General features: G+C 31.6%; 1 protein-coding gene across 1 annotated transcript; it reads right to left on the bottom strand.

Moving 5' to 3' along the window:
• Positions 1-1566: 1566 nt before the first annotated feature.
• Positions 1567-3325, bottom strand: LOC120067996 (S-adenosylmethionine decarboxylase proenzyme 4). Its single transcript, XM_039019654.2, has one exon. It carries the CDS (start codon positions 3177-3179, stop codon positions 2130-2132), a length of 1050 nt encoding a protein of 349 aa, XP_038875582.1. The 5' UTR covers positions 3180-3325; the 3' UTR covers positions 1567-2129.
• Between the last annotated feature and the right edge of the window lie 18821 nt (positions 3326-22146).

Raw genomic sequence — 22146 nt, 5'->3', positions numbered from 1 at the left:
GAAAATTACCAATCTATGTATTACTCGTCATGTTAGCATGTTGTTACAAAATTGACAATTAAAGAACACAAAAAGGAACGTAGAGATAAAGAAGATCGACACACAGATATACGTAGTTCAATAACAGTGTGTTAGCTACGTCCACGGGCAGAAAGAGAACAGTATTATTAGAGAGAATGTTTTCAGAAAATTACATCAAAACGACGCCTCTAGGGTTAGAGAGTTTATATAGCGCACTACTCTAAACCCTAGGGTCATAACCGTAAATAACTACAAATAAATAAATATGCTGAACCCCCCACCAGGGCGTGCCGCCCCTGGACCCCGACTCGTTGGCTGGTCAGCGAGACCCCCGTACTTGGTTGTTCGAAGTGCCAACAAATAAATTCAAAGCATTTCAACACATGCTTTTAAACATAGTGTAGTATCCATTAGCATTAACAAATATTTACGAAAAGAAACTTTTAGGGAGTGTGTCTCAACTTCACCAACTTCAATTATGTTTACCGTTGAAGTTTGTAAATTTACCAAAAAACTTCATCTTTCTCTTTTTGTCTCTTTTGAACAATTATCGAAGAATTTCAACTCTGTATTCGAAACACATATTTACTAATTTCAACTAAACGCTTCTGGCACTCCGAATATATACTTTGTAACTCCAACATATTAACTCTAGATTTCATAATTAAACTAAATACCTCAAATATCCGATCCTACATGGTACACAAATTTTGTACCCTACATTGATGCAGGGGTTTTTAAGCAAAGGGTATTGGGTAATAGGAATGGGTGGGCGAGCCAGAAAATAAGTTAAGCATTAGAAAGGAATAATGGGCACGTGCAGAATCTGTTTGGTAAAATGTCTGAAAGGGAAACCATATATTTCACTATTTTCTCCCTCTTTCCATCATCATATGCCGCTGCCTTAGGTGGGTGCCTTCCACGCCAGCCTTCATCATGCAAACATTTTCAAACTCATCATCCAATCCAAAACCATAACTAAAATAACCCATCAATTTTATTTCCAAACAAAAATGAAAATCATTAAATTCAACTCCCTCCCAAGTTAAAACCATCGTTAGTCTCAGCATAGTTCAACTTATTCAACGACTTTAAAATGTTAGATGTTCGGATATTTCCATCCTTATAATTCTATTTATTATAATCTCTATCGATTAAACTTACTAGAAATTAGAGGGAACTACATAAGAAAGAAGAAGGAAATTACTCGAGTCTATAAGCTTTTCTCGATAGAAGCATTACTTAATTGGTCTTGACACATGAATATATTTCAATAAACTCAAAAATCTTTAAAAGAAAAAAAATTATTTATTGTTATATCTATCAAATTAATTACTTTGCTAAAAATATGGTCAATAACATAAGGAAAGAGGAGACAACAAGTACTTAATATAAGGTTGATGAAGTAGGATCAAAGTCTAAAACTTTTTTTTTCCAATCTAAAGATTCTTTAAATCGTTAAGATACATGCATCCGACAAAACAAAAAAAACAAAAAAACAAAACAAAACAATTCGATTTTCTTGCTTTTAGCCTCTCATTGAATTCAAAAAAGAAAAAAAGAGATCTAAAAGTTTTATTTATTGTAATCTCTATTGAATAAACATGCTAGAAAATAAGGAGAATTACATAAAGAAGAGGAGAAAAAAAAATTACTTGATATAAGGCTGACGAAGTAGAAGAATACTCGCACTTTGAATCTCAAGTTTCTAAAATCTTTTTTCCTTTTTTTTTTTCCTCCACTACACAAAATGCTTCAAAAATCTTAGGCGTGACAAGCCTAAGTGGGGTGCATTATCATGATATTTATGATCTCTCTGTTTTTATGTTTTTTTTTTTTTTTTCTTTTTTTCTTTTCAAGCCCCCCCAAGCTTCTGGCTACTTCCACGTCATCATCCCTATATCTCTCTCCTCATTTTTTTGATTTTTTTTAATTGAAAAGAGAAGAGGAAAAAGAAATTGAAAAAAAAAAAAACAAGTCAACCCCACATTTCATTCACTCTCATTAACCAATTGAATTCCTCCACATCATCATCATCTTCCCTTTTGCCACGTGGCCTACATAATTATAATTCCATCTAACTCCCTGACTAGAATATTTCTTTTTATCTACCGCGCGCCGCCGCATTCCCCTGTCTTTTTCCGGCGAGCGGTGAATGTCTGAAACACAACGCTTCCGAGTGCCGGAAACTCATCCGCCGTACAACTCCGACATTTCAACCCAAGTGGCTCCAACGCTCCGGCCACCCTCGCCCAAACCCGATTCGATGCCGTAGTCGTCGACACCGACACTTTCGCCGGCCGGAAAACCTGCACCGCCCTCTTCAACGTCCGAACCAAATCATCGCCGTCGTAAATCGAACCAATACATTCAAAACTAGCATAACTATACCCGTCCTCCGGCGTAACATGAATCGTGGAATACCGATCACCGTCGATTCCATTCATCGAGTAACCACAAGGATCAAAAGCAAAATCACAAACAAGAGCATTAGGATTAATCTTATTAATCCCAGAAATTTCCGTCATCTCTTTTCCAGCAGCATCGCCGGATTTCCCATCACCAGGACGACGGAAAAACTTCCTAGCCAAATTCCGATCAAGCTCCGTCATACAAACTTCGACGGTGTAAAAATCACTCGAGAAATGAACGAAACGAGTTTGATCACAAGCAGAGAACACGTGCCAAGCATGTGAGGGGAGGAGATTAGAAGGCATAACGGAAGCTTTACGGTAACAGAGATGGTTAGGAAGGGAATTTTCTAAGTACACAACTTCTTCGTGAAAGGAAGTGTGCGGGAAAGGCTGTGATAGAGGAAAGATAAAGTTACCGCGAGTGTAACAACAGGAGACAAGTGTAAGGTTGAGATTAAGAGCGTGATGGATTAATGGACGGATGGATTTGAGTAGTTGAGTGGTCCCACAGGTTTTGATGATGATTTTGGTTGGGTAAACGAAAAGGCTTGATTCGGATAAAACGTAGGCGTCAAAGTAATGGTTACCAACGGCGGAGACGACGGTGCATTGGACTTCGTGTAGGACTTGTTGTAGAGAATCAAAGGGGAGTTGGCGGAGGCCCATGTTGGAGAAAATTGGGTCGTCGCCGGAGAAATTGAGTTCTAAGCGTTTTTCGAAGCCTTCGAAACCGGAAAGGGCCATTATGGTAAAATAAGAAAAGAAGAGGGGGGGAAATTGAGAGAATGGGAAAAATTAGGGTGAGAGAGAGAGGAAAGGGAGAGAAGGGAAATTTATAGGGGATGGAGGGGAAAATGGGTTAAGGGTTAGAGAGAGAGAGAGGGAAGGGGTTGGGTTTAAGAGAGCATGCGGATGAGGCAACCAAGAATAATGATTGTGGGCATTATAATGAAGTGAAAATAAGAGATGATAATGCTACAACTACAAAACAATGAACAAAAAACATTTAAAATAAACACACAAAATCTCATCTCTCTCTGCTTCCTGACTATTTTTATACACAACTAAAGGGAGAGGGGGGAAAAATATTCACCAAAACAATTCAAACAGTGGAGAGTTTGATATACATATATATATATATTTATCGATACGTAAGATGACGGATCGAACTTATGACTCTAGGATTGATAGTATATATTTGATGTCGGTTAAACTATACTTTATTTAGTGTCAAGAGATTGCGTTTAGATATTGCAAGTTTAATTCTTTAATGAGTTCTTGCTCCTCCAAATATTGTTAAAATTGTTTTCTCTTATGTGTTAAATGATATATACGTGTGTATTGCATTTTGACAAATTTGATCTCTCTATATTTCTCTAGTTATGTATTATACACAAGCAAAGGGAGAGAGGGTAAAATGACCAAAACAATTCAAAGAAAGAGTGGAGAGTTTGTGATATCCATCTTAATATATCTCACTTTCATCATACACAAAAAAAAAAAAAAAAAGAGTTTTCTTTATTGAGAGGAAATTTTCAATTTTGACATTTAAACTTGTGAATTTGTATCAATTACCATTATTAATTGATAGTATAGGGTTTTATCTTAAACTCAATTGACAATGGGAGGAATAGTCTATCTATCTTATAAGAAGTGTAATATCTCTAATTGATTTGTCCAATATGATATTCTTAACATGCCCCTCCAAGATGGTACCTCTTTTGGGTTCACCATTTTCTTGATTAATCTCAATTTTTTTTTATTGAACTAAACACTTGTTTGAGTTTTATGGGCTTTAATACCATATTCGATAGTATAGGGTTCCGTCTCAAAACTAATTGGCGATCCATCTATCTTATAAGGAGTGTGATAATTATAAACTTTCAACTTTAGAAATTTGCACATCAAAATTAGATAAGTTTACATTAAATGTTTAAAAAGCATTGTAATTTAACCCTTTAATGAGTTCTCGATCCAAAAATTATTAAAAAAAGTTTTCTCTTAGGTATTGAATGAATTATATATATTATATTGATTTTTTTTCTAGTACAATAATTACATAGTGGGGGATTGAGTCTTCAACCTCTTGGATTAGAGTACATGTCAATACTATTGAGCTAAACTCACTTTAACATAATTTGTGTATATATTGAATTGTGACCCATTCAATAGTTAAATTTGGGCATAATTTGTTAAACTTATCTAGTGTGCACAACTTTATTTATAGAAATTAATGAGTTTTGGAGAATTTTTACACTACTTTTTTGTGGTTAATTAGCTAGTAAGTTAGTAGAAATTGAAATAAAGGTCAAAGTTAATATTGATTTAAATTTAGGGTTCAAATTGATAGAGCCTAGTAAAAATTATTTTAATTCCTAATTTTTTTTAGGTTAAATTATAAATTTGTTTTCTAATTTTGGACTGTGCTTACAAACTTCTTGAATTCTAAGAAGTGTTTACCATTATTGTGTTAAAATTTCTATTTATATTATTCTTTAAACTATTTTATACGTTGTTACCTTTTTATTTTTATAGTTTGTATATATTAAGTAAAGTTTTTTTTTTTTACTTCATTGATCTATTAAACACAAAATTAAAATGATATAGATCTTTTAGACATTTTAAATACAATCTTAAAAGTTGATTAGACTAAACACTTGTAATTTAACTTAAAAGGAAGTCATTACATTTAGTAAATGTTTAATTATGAACAAAAATTCTAGGCAAACTTGGAAATTGGTTTTCTTTGGGAGCACTATAATGCATAAACCATCCATTAATGATTGATATTAGATCAAAGTGGACAGTCTAAACTAAACTAATCACTCCATTAGTTTCTTTGATTAGTATTAATTAATTTAAACTATTACTAATTAACCATCATATATGCATCCAAAATTGCCTAGCTAGTAATTTAATTAATTTAAATTAGATTAATCACTCACCTTTTTGGTTTTGTTTTGTTAAGGCAATTGGATTAACTCAATTATATTTCTCAACAGAAACATGTTTTTCCAATACCCAACAACTAATTTACATTATAATTATTTTATGTGTGATGTGTAGCTAGTTAATTATGGTACTGGTTATAAGTAATTTCCTTTGAATAAAATATTTATTATTGTTTCAACTTGTGTGAAGGGAAAAAAAATTGTGATGATTAATGTGACAATATCATACATATTCTTCCTTTTTCTATCAATGCCCTAGAAATTTGGATCTAGTTTTCATATTAAAATTGCATGAGAATTGATGTTCAAAGAACAAACATTGATAATATAATGTTATAAAATAGAGCTTAATTGATGTTTTTGTGTCTCAAAACAACATGATCAAAATTTTCCTTTTAGAAGTAGTTTGTATAATTCATACTTTTTTTTTTTGGGGGGGGGGGGGGGGGGGTTCGGGGGTCCCTAAGAAAGTGAGACTTTTCACCAAGTTATATAAAACAAAGTTGAAAATTTAATAAAATGATAGGGGAAATACATTTCCTAAATAAGTTTATAATTGGATTAATAGATGCAAAATATGAAAAATTAACATTCAAATTTTATTTTAATTTCTAAAATGTTGGACTTGTTTTATTTTGTATTTTATTAGTTTTAAATTGTTTTATTTTATCCCCAATCTTACATTTAAAAAAAATGTATTTTAGTTTTTATTGTTTTGGTTAATTAAGAAACGATTAGAGTTTAATCATTTAAAAAATTATCAATAAATCAAATTAGATTCCATTAATGAATTATAGGTATATTTTTACTTAATTCCATTTCAAAAAAACTCAAATCACCCCAACAAAAACATTCTTCTAAAAAATCAGTTACTATCTATTTGGGATTCTCTTTTTCCTCATTTGTCTCTAATGTACAACAATCATGGCAAAATCATGCATGGATAATTTTAAAACGAAATTTTAATGGGTCTAAATTAATTTATTTAGGAAAGTTTAGAGCTTAAATTAATACAATTATTAATTTGAGATTTTATTTGATACAACTCGTCAAAGTATAAGTGGTCTTTTGTTTCGTGGGAATCCAAGATTCTCATAGAGTGGATATCTAGATTAACATGTGATACCTCCATGATGGTATGATATTGTCCACTTTGGACATAACTCTCATAACTTTGCTATGGGTTTCTTCCCAAAAGATCTTATAAAATTGGAGATAGTTTTCCTTACTTATACACCTATGATCATCCCTTTACTTAACCAATATAGGACTTTGGTCGCATTCCCAACAATCCTCTCTTCGAACAAAAGACCATCAAGCCTCCCCTCAAACAGTCATCCATCTATCTAACTCTTATCTAGGCTAACCCCTCTTCAACGAAGTATCCTGCCTATTCGATAATGTTCAACCACGGATCATACCATGACTATTGTCAAGGCTCCATACATCTCTGTTCAACACTTGAAGATTCTACCTGGTTAAGTTAGAGGCATGGCTTTTATATCACTTATTGGAGGGGGGGAAAAAAAAAACAACCTCCCACTTTACTGCATGAATGAGCAAAAAAATAACAAAGAAATTAAAAATAAAGTAATAAAACTAGAAATACAAAAATTTTCATAGAAAACCCAAAACTGTGAGGAAAACCATGACCCAATAGAAAGACATTCACTATGTACAAAAAATTATTACAATCACATAGAATAATTCTCTCCCAATTCCAATTATAAGAGCACTCTCTCAAAGTTTTTATACTACATTTTTTTTCCATTCTTAAACTAGAGAATACAAAAAGAAGTTTAATTACAGTTAGCATACTTAAAGTTAAAGTATTTATAGGTATAGGCTTCTTTTTATAGTGCTTTGAGCCCATGATTTTTTTTAATCTTTCTATAAATATGAGACAACTCGAATTCTAATATTTTACCAAAACCCAACAAACAGCCCCTTTTAAACTTTTTGCTCCTCTCTTTCTCTCTCCCTCTCTCTCTATATATACCACTATTTTTTATTTACATTTTATAACGAAAATAAATACTTTCAACCATATTTATCACTATTTTTTGTTATATGATTGTTGTTTATATATTTTTTTTTAGAAATATTCAAATTCAAATTTAATTTTATAAAAAGATCTTAAATTAATATATATTATTTTCTTGAGAAAAAAACATATAAAAATATATAAATTACGTTAATTTAAAAATAAATTCAAATTAATAAAAATAGATATATTATATAAGTTCATATTGTATTAAATTAATTATAAATTAATGAATAGCCATTATGTAAATGAGATATTCTTAAGTAGAAATACTACGTAATAGACATAGTTATCCAAGTGTTTCTAGATATCTGTAAAAAAACATTCCTACAAAACAAATATACTTATCTAAAGATATCAGACACCTGTAATTTTGAATGTCTATAATTCTGGACATCTAAAGATTTTGATAATCTACATTTCCAAAAAACAAATGACCTCAGACGGTATTAAATTGGTTTTTCCCTAATAAATTTCACGATACAATATATTGAGATGTCCATGAGGTGAGGTAAGATTGGAGATGGCTTTCCCATCACATCCCTACCAACCATTTCATTTTCTATCCTCGCTAAATTCTTCACATGGAATTTACGAGGATCAACTGTTCCCCACTTTAAAAAAAAAAAAAAAAAAAGAAAAAAAAAACTTAAATCACTATGGAAAATTTTTAATTAAATTTTTCTCTAATTTGTGACAAAGATAGATATCGTATAATTAAAATGTTTAATTTTCATAATTTTAAGAATTAAAAATTTAAATATTACAACAATCTTTTTTATTCCCTATACATATAAATCGTAATAAAGTCAGTTATAACTTACTTAAAAAACTTTCACAGTAATGTTATATATATATAGTTTCTCACAGTGGGTATATATAGAGCTTCAAAAGAAAAAACAGTGGGTTATAAGTTATTTAACTCCACTCCCACAGTAGGCTTTTATATATATATATATATATAACTTCTCAAAGTAGTATATATACATTATATTTTTTTAATCGAGGTGATGCAGGAGACAGAGACGGGGAATATTCCCCGTCTCCATCCACCTTTAACCAATGAGGGAAAGATTCTTCTCACTTCCTCCCATTCTCCTTCTAATTGGAGATTCCCTATCCGGTTTAAGGTAGGTCACACGGGACTCTTATTATGAAAGTTAAATGGACATCTCTAACAATATGGACTTATCTAACAACGTGCAGTTTTAATACTTAAAAAAAAAAAGAAAAAAAAAAGCAAGTAGTAGGAAATCTAGAGACCAAAATCAGAATCAAAACCTAAATAATTATGAGCACATATATATATGTGATTTTAAAATAAAAGAAAAATCAATAATGAAATAGAATAGGCTATGCCCTTTTGAAAGAAAGAGAGAGAGAGAGGAAGGGACAAGGTGATGAAGGAACAGTACAAATTCATGAAAGGAACCTAAATTCAGAGGGACAACATATGTTTGTCTATTCCTAAGAAAGCAAAGAGAATATATATATTATCAATTCACTAAAAAAAAAAAAAACAAGACGTGCCCAAAAACATTATCAAAATGCATGCCCTCTCTCTCTCTCTCTCTTTATATACATATATATGTAAATAACATAACAAATATCCCACCAAAGGGGAAACATAAAAACAACATTAATCCATTTAATTAACATCCAATTAATTAGGTCAAATGAAACAAGCAAAAAAAACATTTTTTTCTCCTTTTTTTTCTCTCTCTCTCTCCTCTCTTTCCCCATGCAATCCAAACACACATGATATATTTTGGGTAATTAAAGGAGGGGTTTATAAAAGCAAAATAAACTGATGGGTTAATTAAAATGGTGGGGGAGATTTTTCATTAATTAAGCAATGAGTTTAATGATTCTAAAAAGCTGATTAAACAAAGAGGAGAAGTTATTAAGGGAGGGGAACAGTGTAAATGAGAAGGGAGAGCGAAAAGGAAGTAAAATGAGTGTGTTTTTTTGAAGAGCTTTTGGAACAAGATTATTGAGTGCCGTCAAAAATGTGCTACTACTTGACATTTCGTTTTCCTATTAATTCTTAGCTTTTAATTTAAGACTATAGCACACAAAGATTAGGTCAATTATTGAATTATTCTCTCCACCATCATCAAAAAAAAAAAAACCCCTCCTTGGAAATAACAAGCTTCTTCTTCTTCCATTCATTATTGTTATGTATAACATATTTATGTCATAAATCTAGAGAAAACATTGTTGTTTTCGTAATTATGTTATTTACGTTTTTAATTTCAGGGTTTTGAGATGTATGCTATATAAGACACTTTTGTATACCATATAAATCTTTGTGTTGATTATCTATTATTTACATTTTCTGTTTATATTTAATCGTTGATTTCATAATATGAGAGAATATAAAAATATTTGGATAAAGATTGAGAAGACATTCGAGGGAGAAACAAATGACACTTAGGGAACTATAAAGTGGATCTATACATGACTCGTGATTTACTTGTCTATTACATGTCTTATAAAACATTTTACTCGAGATAATTTCTTAAAGTTTAATTGAGATAGGATATGAAGTATTAAATATAATATTAAATTTACTTTTATTTACCAACTTAAGTTTTTAGGTCAATATGTGATTTATTATAGTATCAAAGTAAGAGGTAATGTATTCAAACCCTTTTACCCATCAACTTAAGCTTTTATGTCAATGGATGATTTAACACACAACAATGAAAAGGATAAATTTTCGAAGAGAAGACCATTATTCATTTAAGAGACAGTTGAAGGAGTGAGTCTAGATTTACTCGTACGTCATATATAAATAAAACTAAATTAATCTAAATAATTGCCCCCAACTTTGCTTTGAATAATTTACATGTCATTTAATAAAGAAAAAAAAAGAAGTATTATTGAGTGTTAAATTTATAGAATAAAAATTGGTTAGGTTTGGGGGAATGATGCAAAAATGTATGGAGTGATGAATAGGTGAGATGGGGTGTGGCTGGCATCTTCCATTATGACCACAAATTTCATCTTATTTGATATTTGAAACTGCATGCGCACCCACCAAACTCAAATGCCAATACTCCAATTCTTCAAATCCAACCCAAACCACTTCTACTTCAATCTACCCCTTTCTTTTCTATAACCCATTAAACTAAATAAATTCAAATTCATTTAATTCTAATGATTTTACTTTTCATTACCAACATACTTTATATATTCTAGTTTTTTTTTAAACAAAAAAAAAAAAAATATACCCAATTTTGTTAAGATAAAAGTGTGTATACCTCTTTTTAGAAAAGATTAACCAATGTTTTTAAATGCTCTCTTCTTCTTTTAAAGAATGAAACTTATATCATACATGTCAATTTACTTTAAGGTCATGTTATTGTTGATTTAGCATATATAGATAATGTGAAATATTTAGTGGACTTTTCCCTTTTTAAATATATATAATAATATTGTTTTTTCCTTTTCTTTTTTCAAAAAGTGGTCAACTAAAAACCACCTTTGGTTATCAATCTTTTTCATGAAAAGTCCAACTCCAAAAAACACTAAATCTTAAAACATAAAGGAAAAAAAACAATAAAATTTGTATTCTACTGGTTACACTTAATTCATGCTTTCCTTTAAGCATAATTATAAAAAGAAAAAAATTATTTAAAAAATTGTTATGTGAAAATTTTTTATGAGACAATTATCTAAGTTTCGTGTAGACGCCACCTAAGTTTTTCTATTCTCAAATTCACCCTATAGATTTTATATATATATAATAATATAATTTGGGTTTTGTGAAGGAGGGGGTGGTGGGTCCCACAAGGCATACTTTTGGCTTTTTGGGAACAGCATAAGGATTTAGCACACTCAAAAATCATGGATTTTCCCATCTCCAAACTCTATGATTGGGTCCCACAAATCGGCCTTATGTGCCCCCGACAACCACCATAAGTGGGCCCAGATAACCACAAATCATCCGACGTGTGTCCCAACAGCTCAACTTAGTGGGCCCACAGACGCCCCTGTTTTGTCTTTTTGCACTTCGACATGTCGTCCCCACTTTCGGACACTTTTGTGTTTGTGCGACAATCGGCACAGTGCTAACAACAATTTAGCTGATAGCCGCCATATATGGATTTGGGTTTTGCACGCCTTAAAACACCATTCAACAACACACACATGTGCCGATTTGCTCCCATTCAAAAAAAATTTAAAGAAAACAATTGAGAATTAACAAATTACAAAAACCACTCCTACCGTAATAGTTATAATTATAATCTAAAACTTTCATTTGTAAACATTGAGTCATTTATCTTTCAAATATATATATATATTGAGCCATCAAACTTGCATAACGGTAGAAATTATACAAATTGTATAAGTTTGAAGGTTCAATTTTTTTTTTTATCTTTTAGAGATTCAATTTCAACAATTATTGTAAATTTGAGTATTCAAGTTTATACTTATACAAACTTGCGAGCTTAATTAATGTAATTGAAAGTGAAAAATACATGAAGGTAATGCTACGCTAGATGAAGATGTTAAATAAGATGTTTTAACACTTTTTAACACAACACAGAGAAAAGAATAAATCAGACATATCAAACACAAAAAATTGTTAACCTGGTTTGGTGAATACCACCTACATTCAGGAGGCAGTGTGCCCAAAAAACGATAAATCTACTAATGTAAAGTAAAACAATTACAACGTTATACTTATTTGTTGATTATGACAATAATAGTGATACATGTATAGCTCTACTCTCAAACTAATACTTGGGCTCCCTCTCTATATTACTTAGGCCCCTCTTATAATACAAGAATTTTGGGCTTTAATGTCGGTTGAAAAAAAGAAAACTGGATGTATAATGTCGGTTTTTTTTTTTTAATAAAAAAGTGGATCTTTAATGTCGGTTTTAAACTGACATTGAAGATAGGCTACAATGTCGGTTTAAAATTGACATTGTAAATACCCATTTATTTTTGAAAATATATTTTCTCTTCCAACATTGTAGCTATACCCCATTTATTCTTCCCCTTTAGTAAAAACCCTAAATTTCATTTCTCAAAATTTCTTTTTCTCCCTCCTTTCTCATAAATTTTCTCTCCCCTAAAACTCTCTACCCTTGCCCCACTATCTTCGTCGGTACGTTGCCCTCACCATCTGTTCCATCAACTCTATCAAGCTCCACCGGCTCCGTCAGATCTACCATGGTTCGTTCATTAGATCCATCAGGTGTTATTCGTTCGTCAGATTCGTCAAGCTCTCCATCGCCCGTTTTGGTTTACGGTAATGGCATCGTCTCTGGATGAATAGCTCGTCTCCAAAGCTTCCAGAGGAAAGCATCGCATTCTCACCGAACTCAAGTGTCTTGAACAAGAACTCAGAAGCATTTCTCTGATAGTTCAATCATTTGCCTGTTATTAATCTTCATATGAAATTCTGGTACAATGATAGCAAAAATAGTAAGACACGACATTAGAGAAATTAAGCTTGTCTTGTTTGCTATCTATATGATGCTCACGAACAAAAAGCTATGAATATTTTGTTTTGAGATTTGGTATATGTTTTGTTTTCATTCATTTGCAAACTTTGATTCTCGACGATATGAATATTATGTTATTTTATAAACAAATGTCTCGGGAGAATGATTTTAAGTTGTTATATAGCTATTCCACAGGCACAATTCTTTGGTTTAAACTCTTCGAAGTTGTTGAAGAAGTGTAATAACACCATGAGGGTGATCATAAATGGATATGCAGCACAGGCTAGCACAACAACCACTTCTGAGAATATTCTTGAGTGGGTAAAAAAGGATAAAAGGAGATTGCTTCATGTTGTCTATCGTGTTGGAAATTTGGAGAGGACTATAAAGTATGTATAGTTTTCAATATACTAAAGATTGGAAATATGCAGCGGAGGAGTTTTTGAAGGCATACCCAGAAGATATTATTGTTCATTGTGAGTCTTTCAATGTGATCTTCTTTTACTTTTAACAATTAAATTAAACACGAGAGAAAGGAAGCTTACTCTTTGCATATTTTCATCTAGTTGTCACTGTTTTTGTCTGAATACCTACTTTTAGAAATACAATGTCTTCAACCTTGTCAATGTTATAAACTTCAACCAATCAGAATTACCACATCATTAATTTAAATTACGTCAGAAATCTCTATCTTGATCCTACGAAAAATTAAGCTAGGATGAAGAATCAAATGGAAGACGTTTACCAACATTCTTATTTCCACCTTGTGAATATCTCTAACTATCTCAAACCTCTCACACAATAATAGATGAAGTTTTCCAATATGTATAAAAGAAAATGGAGAAACAAAGAAAAATTCAAGCAAACTCAAAGTAAGCACTTGTGTTCAAATCATTAATAAAGAAGTTTATTGCAACCTCATGGGTAAAGGCAAATATATATCTTCCAAACATCTGAAGAAGTAAAAGAACTAGGCAACAACACTAGGAGACAAGAAAGCAAACAATGGATGTTTCATGGTAATATAAGATTCTTGCTTCTCAGACAAATCAACTTCCCCAGCAGCCTTCCACTTGAAATTCCACACCAAATTCCCAACAAAATATTCCAAATGCAATAACCCCAATGTAAATCCTGGGCATATCCTCCTCCCAGCCCTAAATGGCATCATCTTTATTTCCTTAGTCCCTGTTATATCAACTTCCAACTCAATCCCTCCCTCTAACCTATCATTCAAGAATCTCTCCGGCTTGAACGCCATCGGTTTCGACTATACATTCACATCCCAACTGTTGTTGATTGCAAAGGTAATTGTGAGAGAGTAATTGCAATGCGTAGCAGTTAATACTTATTTTACTATTAATAACATATTAGTTTTGTTAAGTTATAAGCTTTCAAATTTTCTAGTTTTTTTATCTATATTAACCCTTAATATAACATAGTATTGTTCTGTATTAACACAATATCTATTGTTCTGTATTAACACAATATCTATCCTTCTTTTTTATGTATATAAAAAATAGTAGCAGTAAATTATTGTGGTAAAACTCTTGCATGCTATGATTGAATTATGATGGTCAAGTAGCTAAATATCCATGATTTATCCACGTCTTGCATGAAGGGCACAAAGTGCATGTTTTAGATTAAAATAATTCTTGTTGTGTAGAAAATCATTCCAGAATACATCTTTATTGACCCAAAATCAATTTCATATTTAATTTTATACTTTTAAATAAATTATCCACGTCTTCTTTAGTTATACTCCTACGAGTTTAGCTTTAGTTCATATTGATTGAAGTTGCCTTACATTTGTGTTCTCTCAATCTCTTCCTCTACCATAACATGATGTATATTGAAACTCTCCTTGTAGGTTGGTCTTGGAATTCAAAATAATGTAGTTTGGTTATCCATTATGTCATCTCCCTCACCTCCATGATCTATTGAATTTTAAAAAAGGTAATTTGGTTATCCATTATGACATCAACAAAATAGTTTATATTCATTCTATTGGATATTTAGTGTTAATAGGACCATTTGCTTTTCTGCTTGAATGTCCCTTCGTTAAGAGTGTGTGCTTATGATATGACATGTTTTTGGATGTTTTGCTTATTAGTTGATTCTGTTGTAGGACAATAGTACACGTTTGTAGTATCAATTGGGTCTAGAGGGCATTGGACTAGCGTAGTTGGCTAAAGAACAGTTCTTAAAGGTGCTTTTCTGCTTAAATGTCTCTTTGTTCTTGTTTTCTATCCCTAAAACTTGCCTGTGGATTTTTTTTTTTTTTTAGTTTCTATATTGTTTGATTGTAGAGAAAAGACATCAAGAAAGAGGTAAAATGGGTATGTTTCTATAGTGGACACTTTGAACAAGTGGAAAAAGAAAGAGGCAAAATGGGTATTTGGGTTTGTTTACTTCAAGATTTTTGTTCTAGTTTAGTACATGAGTATGTTTATTTCAAGCTATAACTTATAGTCTGGCAATGTTAGTTTAATAATTTTGTATGTATATATAATTTTGGGGGAGGTTTCTTTAGACATTCTTCACGTAGGGTAGTGTAGGAATTTTGGGGGAGGTTTTTGTTTTTTGTTTTTTTAGTTTGCTTTGATATTACTTGGAATTTAGTTTAGGGATAAAATTATAAGTCTCCGACTAAGATCTGTTCAAACTCCCATTTGTTCAAGATCTTGAAGATCTATTTACAACAATATCACAGAGGTTTTTTCCTTTTTTTCTTTTTCTAAGACTTTCCCTACAGATTAAAAGGGTTTTATTTGAAGGGTTTGCGGAGCCTACAAAGCATACCCTTAGTCAGATCCGTGGCCTGGGACCCTATGTGAAAAGATTAAGAGTTCATTCATTTTCCAAACTTCTTTATTGTAACATTCTGCAAGGTTTATCTCTCTCTCTCTTTCTCTCATTTTTACTTTTCTTCTCTTTTCTCCTTTTATCATTCATTTAGCTTACTGTTTAGTATTTATTGTTCCAATGCTTGCTTGCTTCTCATTTCTTATGCTAACTACTTGTGTTTGTTGCCTTTTGAAATCACTTCTTTCTGTAGATTTTGTGGTTTATTGTGATATTTGTTTGGATTGATGGAATTTTGAATTTTATTAAGTTTTTGTTTTTTGGCTTTTCATTTCATTGATAGGAACTAAGTCCATGAATTTGGAGGTATAAGATCGAATGCCCATGTGACAACTTTTGAGATTTGAAGTTAAGTGAGTAATCAGATTTGAGTTTTGTAAATCATTATTGTTTATGTTGTTTGTTCTGTTGAGAGAATATTGTTGTTTGAATATTATTGGAAGTGCATTTCTTTGAACAGGTGTTAAAGTAAAACTTTTTTTGTATTGTTGCGGTAATGCTGTCATATTGCCGAAATTTTTCTAAAACATAAGAGTTATAAAGTTAGTTGCAGGTTAAAATATGGTAATGTTCCTTAGTTTAGCATTGAAATTTGAGATCATTACAATGACTATTGTGCAACTATGGTAGTTGTTTATGGGTTGGGTTCATTTCATTTGTTATTTATAAATTGTTTATATTAACATAACTTATACTTGTTTGTATATACACTCTCATATGACATCGCTCGCATGAGTACAACTACTACAAGAATTATGGGCTTTAATGTTATTAAAGATAGTGTTATTAAACCTCTTTAATGTCGGTTGTCTTTACACCGACATTGAAGAGGGTATACAATGTCAACTTAAAACTGACATTAAAGAGCTTTAATAATACTAACTTTAATGTCGGTTGTCAACTGACATTAAAGAGCTTTAATAACACTATCTTTAATGTCGGTTGTCAACTGACATTAAAGAGCTTTAATAACAATATCTTTAATGTCGGTTTTAAACCGACATTAAAACCCATAATTATTATCCATTTTTTTCAATTATTATGCGTTTTTTGTAAATACCATGTCTGTTTTTTCAATTATTGTCCATGTATTCAATATAATTATTGTCCAATCCATTTTTAATGTCGGTCAAAAAGTTAAAAACGACATGTCCCTAAAACAAGGTAATCAACCCGTCCATGCACAAAATAAATTCTTAATTGCTTTCACAAATCCATAATAATAAGTCACAAAAGAGGAATTGGATAATAATTTAACTCTAAAACCAAGGTAATCAACAAATTACCAAAACTCATAAGGGTTACATAGCAAAATTTAAATTTTGTTAGATTCAAACAACTTTTATTGGTGTATCAAAAAAGTGCGAGAACTTACTTTTAAACTATAAAATACAAACTAAAACTTGTAAATACCCTTCCCTCCCCCACCCACCCAAAAAAAAAAAAAAAAATGCACACACTGTAACGACCCGAGTTCATGAGGGGTACATGAATGAACCAATATCACATCTGAATGAGAGGGATCCTGAGGACATGAAAGTATGGTTAAGAAAGGCTTAAAAGAATTGAAAGTTACTACTTATACCAACAAGGTGCACCTTCCTTTTCGGTGGTTCAATCATAAGAATTTCAAAGTTAAGTGTGCTTAGCTTGGAGCAATCCTATGTTGGGTGACCCGTGTTGGTTTGTGGGGACAACTTTCACGAAGAAGCACATATCTGGTTAAACAAGAGATAACAAAAGATTCAACGATGATAATGAAGAATGAACCTAACCCACAATGCATGAATAACCCAAAAACTACCATAGTGCAACCGAACTACCAAAGGATGTCTAAGAAGTTCCATTACTATAAACCACTCAATGGAATTCATAAACAACTAAACTATGACTACCATGATAATCATATCATTCCAACACTGAATCTAATCCAAATTTTAGAACAAATAGACTTTTAAGATAAACATCTTATAAATATTACCTTGTACTTGTTATTAATGTTGTTATGAAGTTCTTTTTGTGTTAGGTGCACCTTCTCCACTTGTCAACTTCTTAAAACATGTCTAATGCAATCTTCCTATCTTCCTTTCAAATCCCCAAGAATCAAAATTTAGTCTTATACATCAAACTTGAACCTAACAAAATGAAAAACTTCACTCAAAATTATTTCATTATTGTTCAAATGAGTTAGCTCAAAAATTCTAATCCAACTAGTTTCCAAAAGAACCTAGCTCAAAAATTCGAATCCAACTAGTTTCCAAAAGAACCTTACTCTGAAATAGTTTAATTCTTATCTCAATTTTAACATATGCGAACGATGAATCAATAATGCTAAAAAGAAAGTCTAAGAATTTAGAGTGAGGTGAGGGAGATGATATAATGGATAACAAAACTACCTTCTTTTGAATTCCAAGACCAACCTACAAGAAGAGTTTCAATATACATCATGTTGTGGTAGAGGAAGAGATTGAGAGAACACAAATGTGAGGCAACTTCAATCAATATGAACTAAACCTAAACTTGTAGGAGTATAACTAAGGAAGCAGGAGTTTTCTTGAAACAGGCACAATTCTCTTAAATTCTTATAATACCAAAGCATTCCCTCTCTCAACAAACAAACAAACGAAATAGAGGCTTACAATGTCAAACATTTTGATTATTCTCATTCCCCTATAAAACTCTTCTAGTACATATATTCAAGAACCTACAAGAATAATAGATGAAATATGGAGTGCTTTCTTGGACATGAAGGAAAAATAAATAGAAAAACTATTATTATAGAAAGGTTTGGAAAACAATATTTACATCATCGGGGTTGCTAAAGCACATTTGACAAGAACAAGACTCAGGAAAATACATCCCAGTGACGAAACAATTACAATACTTGCAAATGAACAAGTAGTATAAGCAAAAATGGTGAAAAACAAGAAAGGGAACAACAAAAGATTCTTTAACTTTGCATAAGTGACTAGAGCTTTGAGCATAGCACCATCTAAAAACTAGATACAATATCCTTTATAGAATTTTTTATAAAAAACCACAATCAAATAGTTCATTTGCACTAAATAAATAAATCAAAAGAATTTTTTTTTTATTCTAATAGAGGAGCTACTTGTACAAGACTTTTTTTAGATTCATTAAACAGTGTAAAAGAAACATCTGGTAAAGTCAGTTGCTTGAAGGTGTAGTTGAGGGTTACTTTTTGCAATACTTCCACTTTCAAAGTCAATACCAAAAGGGAGGAATTGTTTCTTTCCTTGATTCTTGTGGGAATTAGAATGAAATGGTTTCCAATTTCTATGGTCTCCAACTATAGGCATTCATAATACCTATGCACACAAAGCTACATTAAACACATACAAGGTAAGGTATATTCAACCAAAAATCTATAGAAAAAGAGATCAACACTTGCAGTAGTTGGAGCTCTGAGGTATTGGATGGTACCTGGTGTTTTCTTCCAATGAAAGGACACAACTCCAATCAAGTGTATCCAAACACAATATTTAGGGGTCATGACCCAATTTCCAGCCTTAATAAAGAATCCAAAAAGTTTATAAAATATTAAGAACTTGTTAAAACACTTGAAAAATCTTTTAATACTGTAGAACAGTCTGCTTCCAAACTCAAAATTCTTCCAAACCTTAAATCTATAATCCATACATTATAGGTAGTTCAAGATTAGGCCAAAATTTTAGTAGGTATTCAAGAGCAAACAAAAAAAATCAAAGAAAAACTCACTAAACTCTCACCCACAATAGAATACGTGGCAACTCAAAGAACAGTGCAACCACAAATCCACAGATCTGTGCGGTAGTGAGGGAGATTTTAAAAAGAGAGAGAGAGAAAAAAAATCTAAGAGAATGAGAGAAAAACAAAAACCTATCGTTCGAGGTAGGTGATGATTGAAAATCCACTGCATTCAAAGGTTCGGATGGGAAGCGTACGAGCGGCAAAGGTGAGCGAAGAAGTTCCATATAAACACAGGCGTGGGTGAGGGAACTCATGAAGGAGAGAGGAAAACACCAATTAAAACCTACTGCAATCGACGGCAGTGACGGAGGAAGACCTGCATATGATCGACGAAGGTGGCGGCGTAGATGTGGCCGACGGCACTTGTGCAGCTGAGGGAGATGAAAACGACGAAGGTCGTAGGTGAGAGAACTCGTGAGGGAGAAGGGAGTCGTACAGCTAGAGTTGAAGTTCTCTTTCTTTTCGTTTTCCTATATATAACCAAATCCTAAAATTTGAAAGGGTAGCAAAAAATTGAAGGAGGGAAACAAAAAGTGAAAATTAGAGCTACAATGTCGGTTTAAAACTGACATTAAAGAACCTTTTTTTTTTTTTTTTAAGAAACCGATATTGTACATTCGCTTTAGTTTTTTCCAACTAACATTAAAGCTCAAAATTCTTGTAGTGAGATTTTTTTGGGATAGTAATGACACTCCAAAGTAGACAACCAACTCTCTCATTCTTTAGTTATTTTTTTGTATTTGTTGAAAGTTAAGTTGTATATACAAAAGCAATTAAGATTTTATTTTGGGATTTTTTTGATACATAAGCAACCAACTACTACTTTGTAAGCAGCCGATTTTGTTTTTCTCTTTAGGAGCTAACTATTATTCATATTTTGTGAGCAAGACTTAGTTGTATTTGTTGAGATCTTAGTATATAAAAACAATTCTTATTTGTGGATAAATTATTATAATGTCATTTTTAACTTTTTGATCGACATTAAACGTAGATTGGACAATGACATTTAAAAAAATGGATAATAATTGAAAAAAATGGACAATAATTCTAGGCTTTAATATCGGTTTAAAACTGGCATTAAAAGGTTTCAATGTCGGTTGACAACCGACATTGAAGATCGTGTTATAAAAGATCTTTAATGTCGGTATTAAACCGACATTAAAGATAGCTGACATTAAAGACCTTTTATAACATAAAAGCCTTTTAATGTTGGTTGACAACCGATATTAAAGCCTTTTAATGTCAGTTTTAAACCAGACATTAAAGCCCAATATTCTTGTAGTGTTAAGAACTGATACAATAGTGGACATACACTTAGGCTCCCCCTAAGTGAGAGACTCCTTCACAACGTGTTGTTTATCTTTCTTGCTTTCAAGTGAAGATCACTTCACTATATAAACCTAGGTTCCTCCTAGGTTTAGGAACCACTTTCAACTTCACTATTGGCTTGGATTATATTCTCTAAATGAGAACATTCAGACAATAAACATACACTCTTCTCCTACGGAAGAAACAAAATTTAAAGAATTCACACATGACAGCAATAATCGTCTATTGCTTTCATAAAATTGTGAATCCTAGAAATCAGATTTACAACTCTTAAATACGCAGCGAAATGGATAAGGAAACCCTAACACAATTTTGACTCCATAGAAAAGGAGAAAATAAACTCAAAAGAAGGAAAAACAAAATCTTCCCGATAAGAAAATAACAGGTTTGCATGAACCACATTTTGAGAGAACAACAAATTGTCAGAAACCATAAGTATTAAAACATTTCGTCTAACATCTACTACAGTAATATCACTCAACAACTTAAACAAATATTGTCAATTCAACAATTCTAACTGAAATTTTAAAGGTGTAATTGCAATCATCACTATATTTCAAGGATGGTTTTTACCTTTTGCGTACCCTAAAGGAAAAAAACACTCCTTAATAACTAGTAAGCCAGCCCCCTTTCCTCTGTGACTCCCAATTGCACTCATGTTCAGCACATTTTGCCTATTGCTATTCTAATATTTGCGTTGTGGGACCCACAATTTAATTTTTAAAAAACATTAAAAGTGCAAACAACAAAAGAGAAGAAATAGGAATGAAGTTTTTGGATGTTGTGAATGAAAGTTGCTTTCTCTACCAATATAAACTTGGTATATTTGTGAAGCTAAGTTTGCTAAAAGCCTATTTCTCATTTTCTCAAGTTGGTATGCATCAAAAGGTGACAACACAACTAACTAGCTCATGGTTAAATAATAACCTTCAATAATAGGTCAAACAATGATAATAGAAGCTTATTTCTAACTAAGGTTGCAAACTTGCAAGCACAATTCATGTGCTCCTCTAATGAACTAAGTTTAAGTTTAAATAGAAGTTTAGTTTCTTAAGTCTCTTTTGGTATCTATTTCGTTTTTATTTGTTCGTTTCTAAAACTTAAGCCTATTTCATCTCATCTTTTACAATGATTTGCATCTTTTTTAAATACAATGGTTAAATTCTTAGCTAAATTTCAAAAACAAAAACAAGTTTTTAAAAGCTATTTTTTTAGTTTTCAAATTTTGATGTAGTTTTTTTTAGACCATTTATAAAAAGTAGATAATAAAGGAAGAAACTTGAAGTTGGAAGTATTGTCTATAGGTTTAA

The sequence above is a fragment of the Benincasa hispida genome, chromosome 12 (assembly GCF_027475165.1).
Source record: "Benincasa hispida cultivar pf3 chromosome 12, pf3_genome.v1.1, whole genome shotgun sequence".
Lineage (NCBI taxonomy): Eukaryota > Viridiplantae > Streptophyta > Magnoliopsida > Cucurbitales > Cucurbitaceae > Benincasa > Benincasa hispida.
This window is presented reverse-complemented; position numbering and strand designations above follow the sequence as displayed.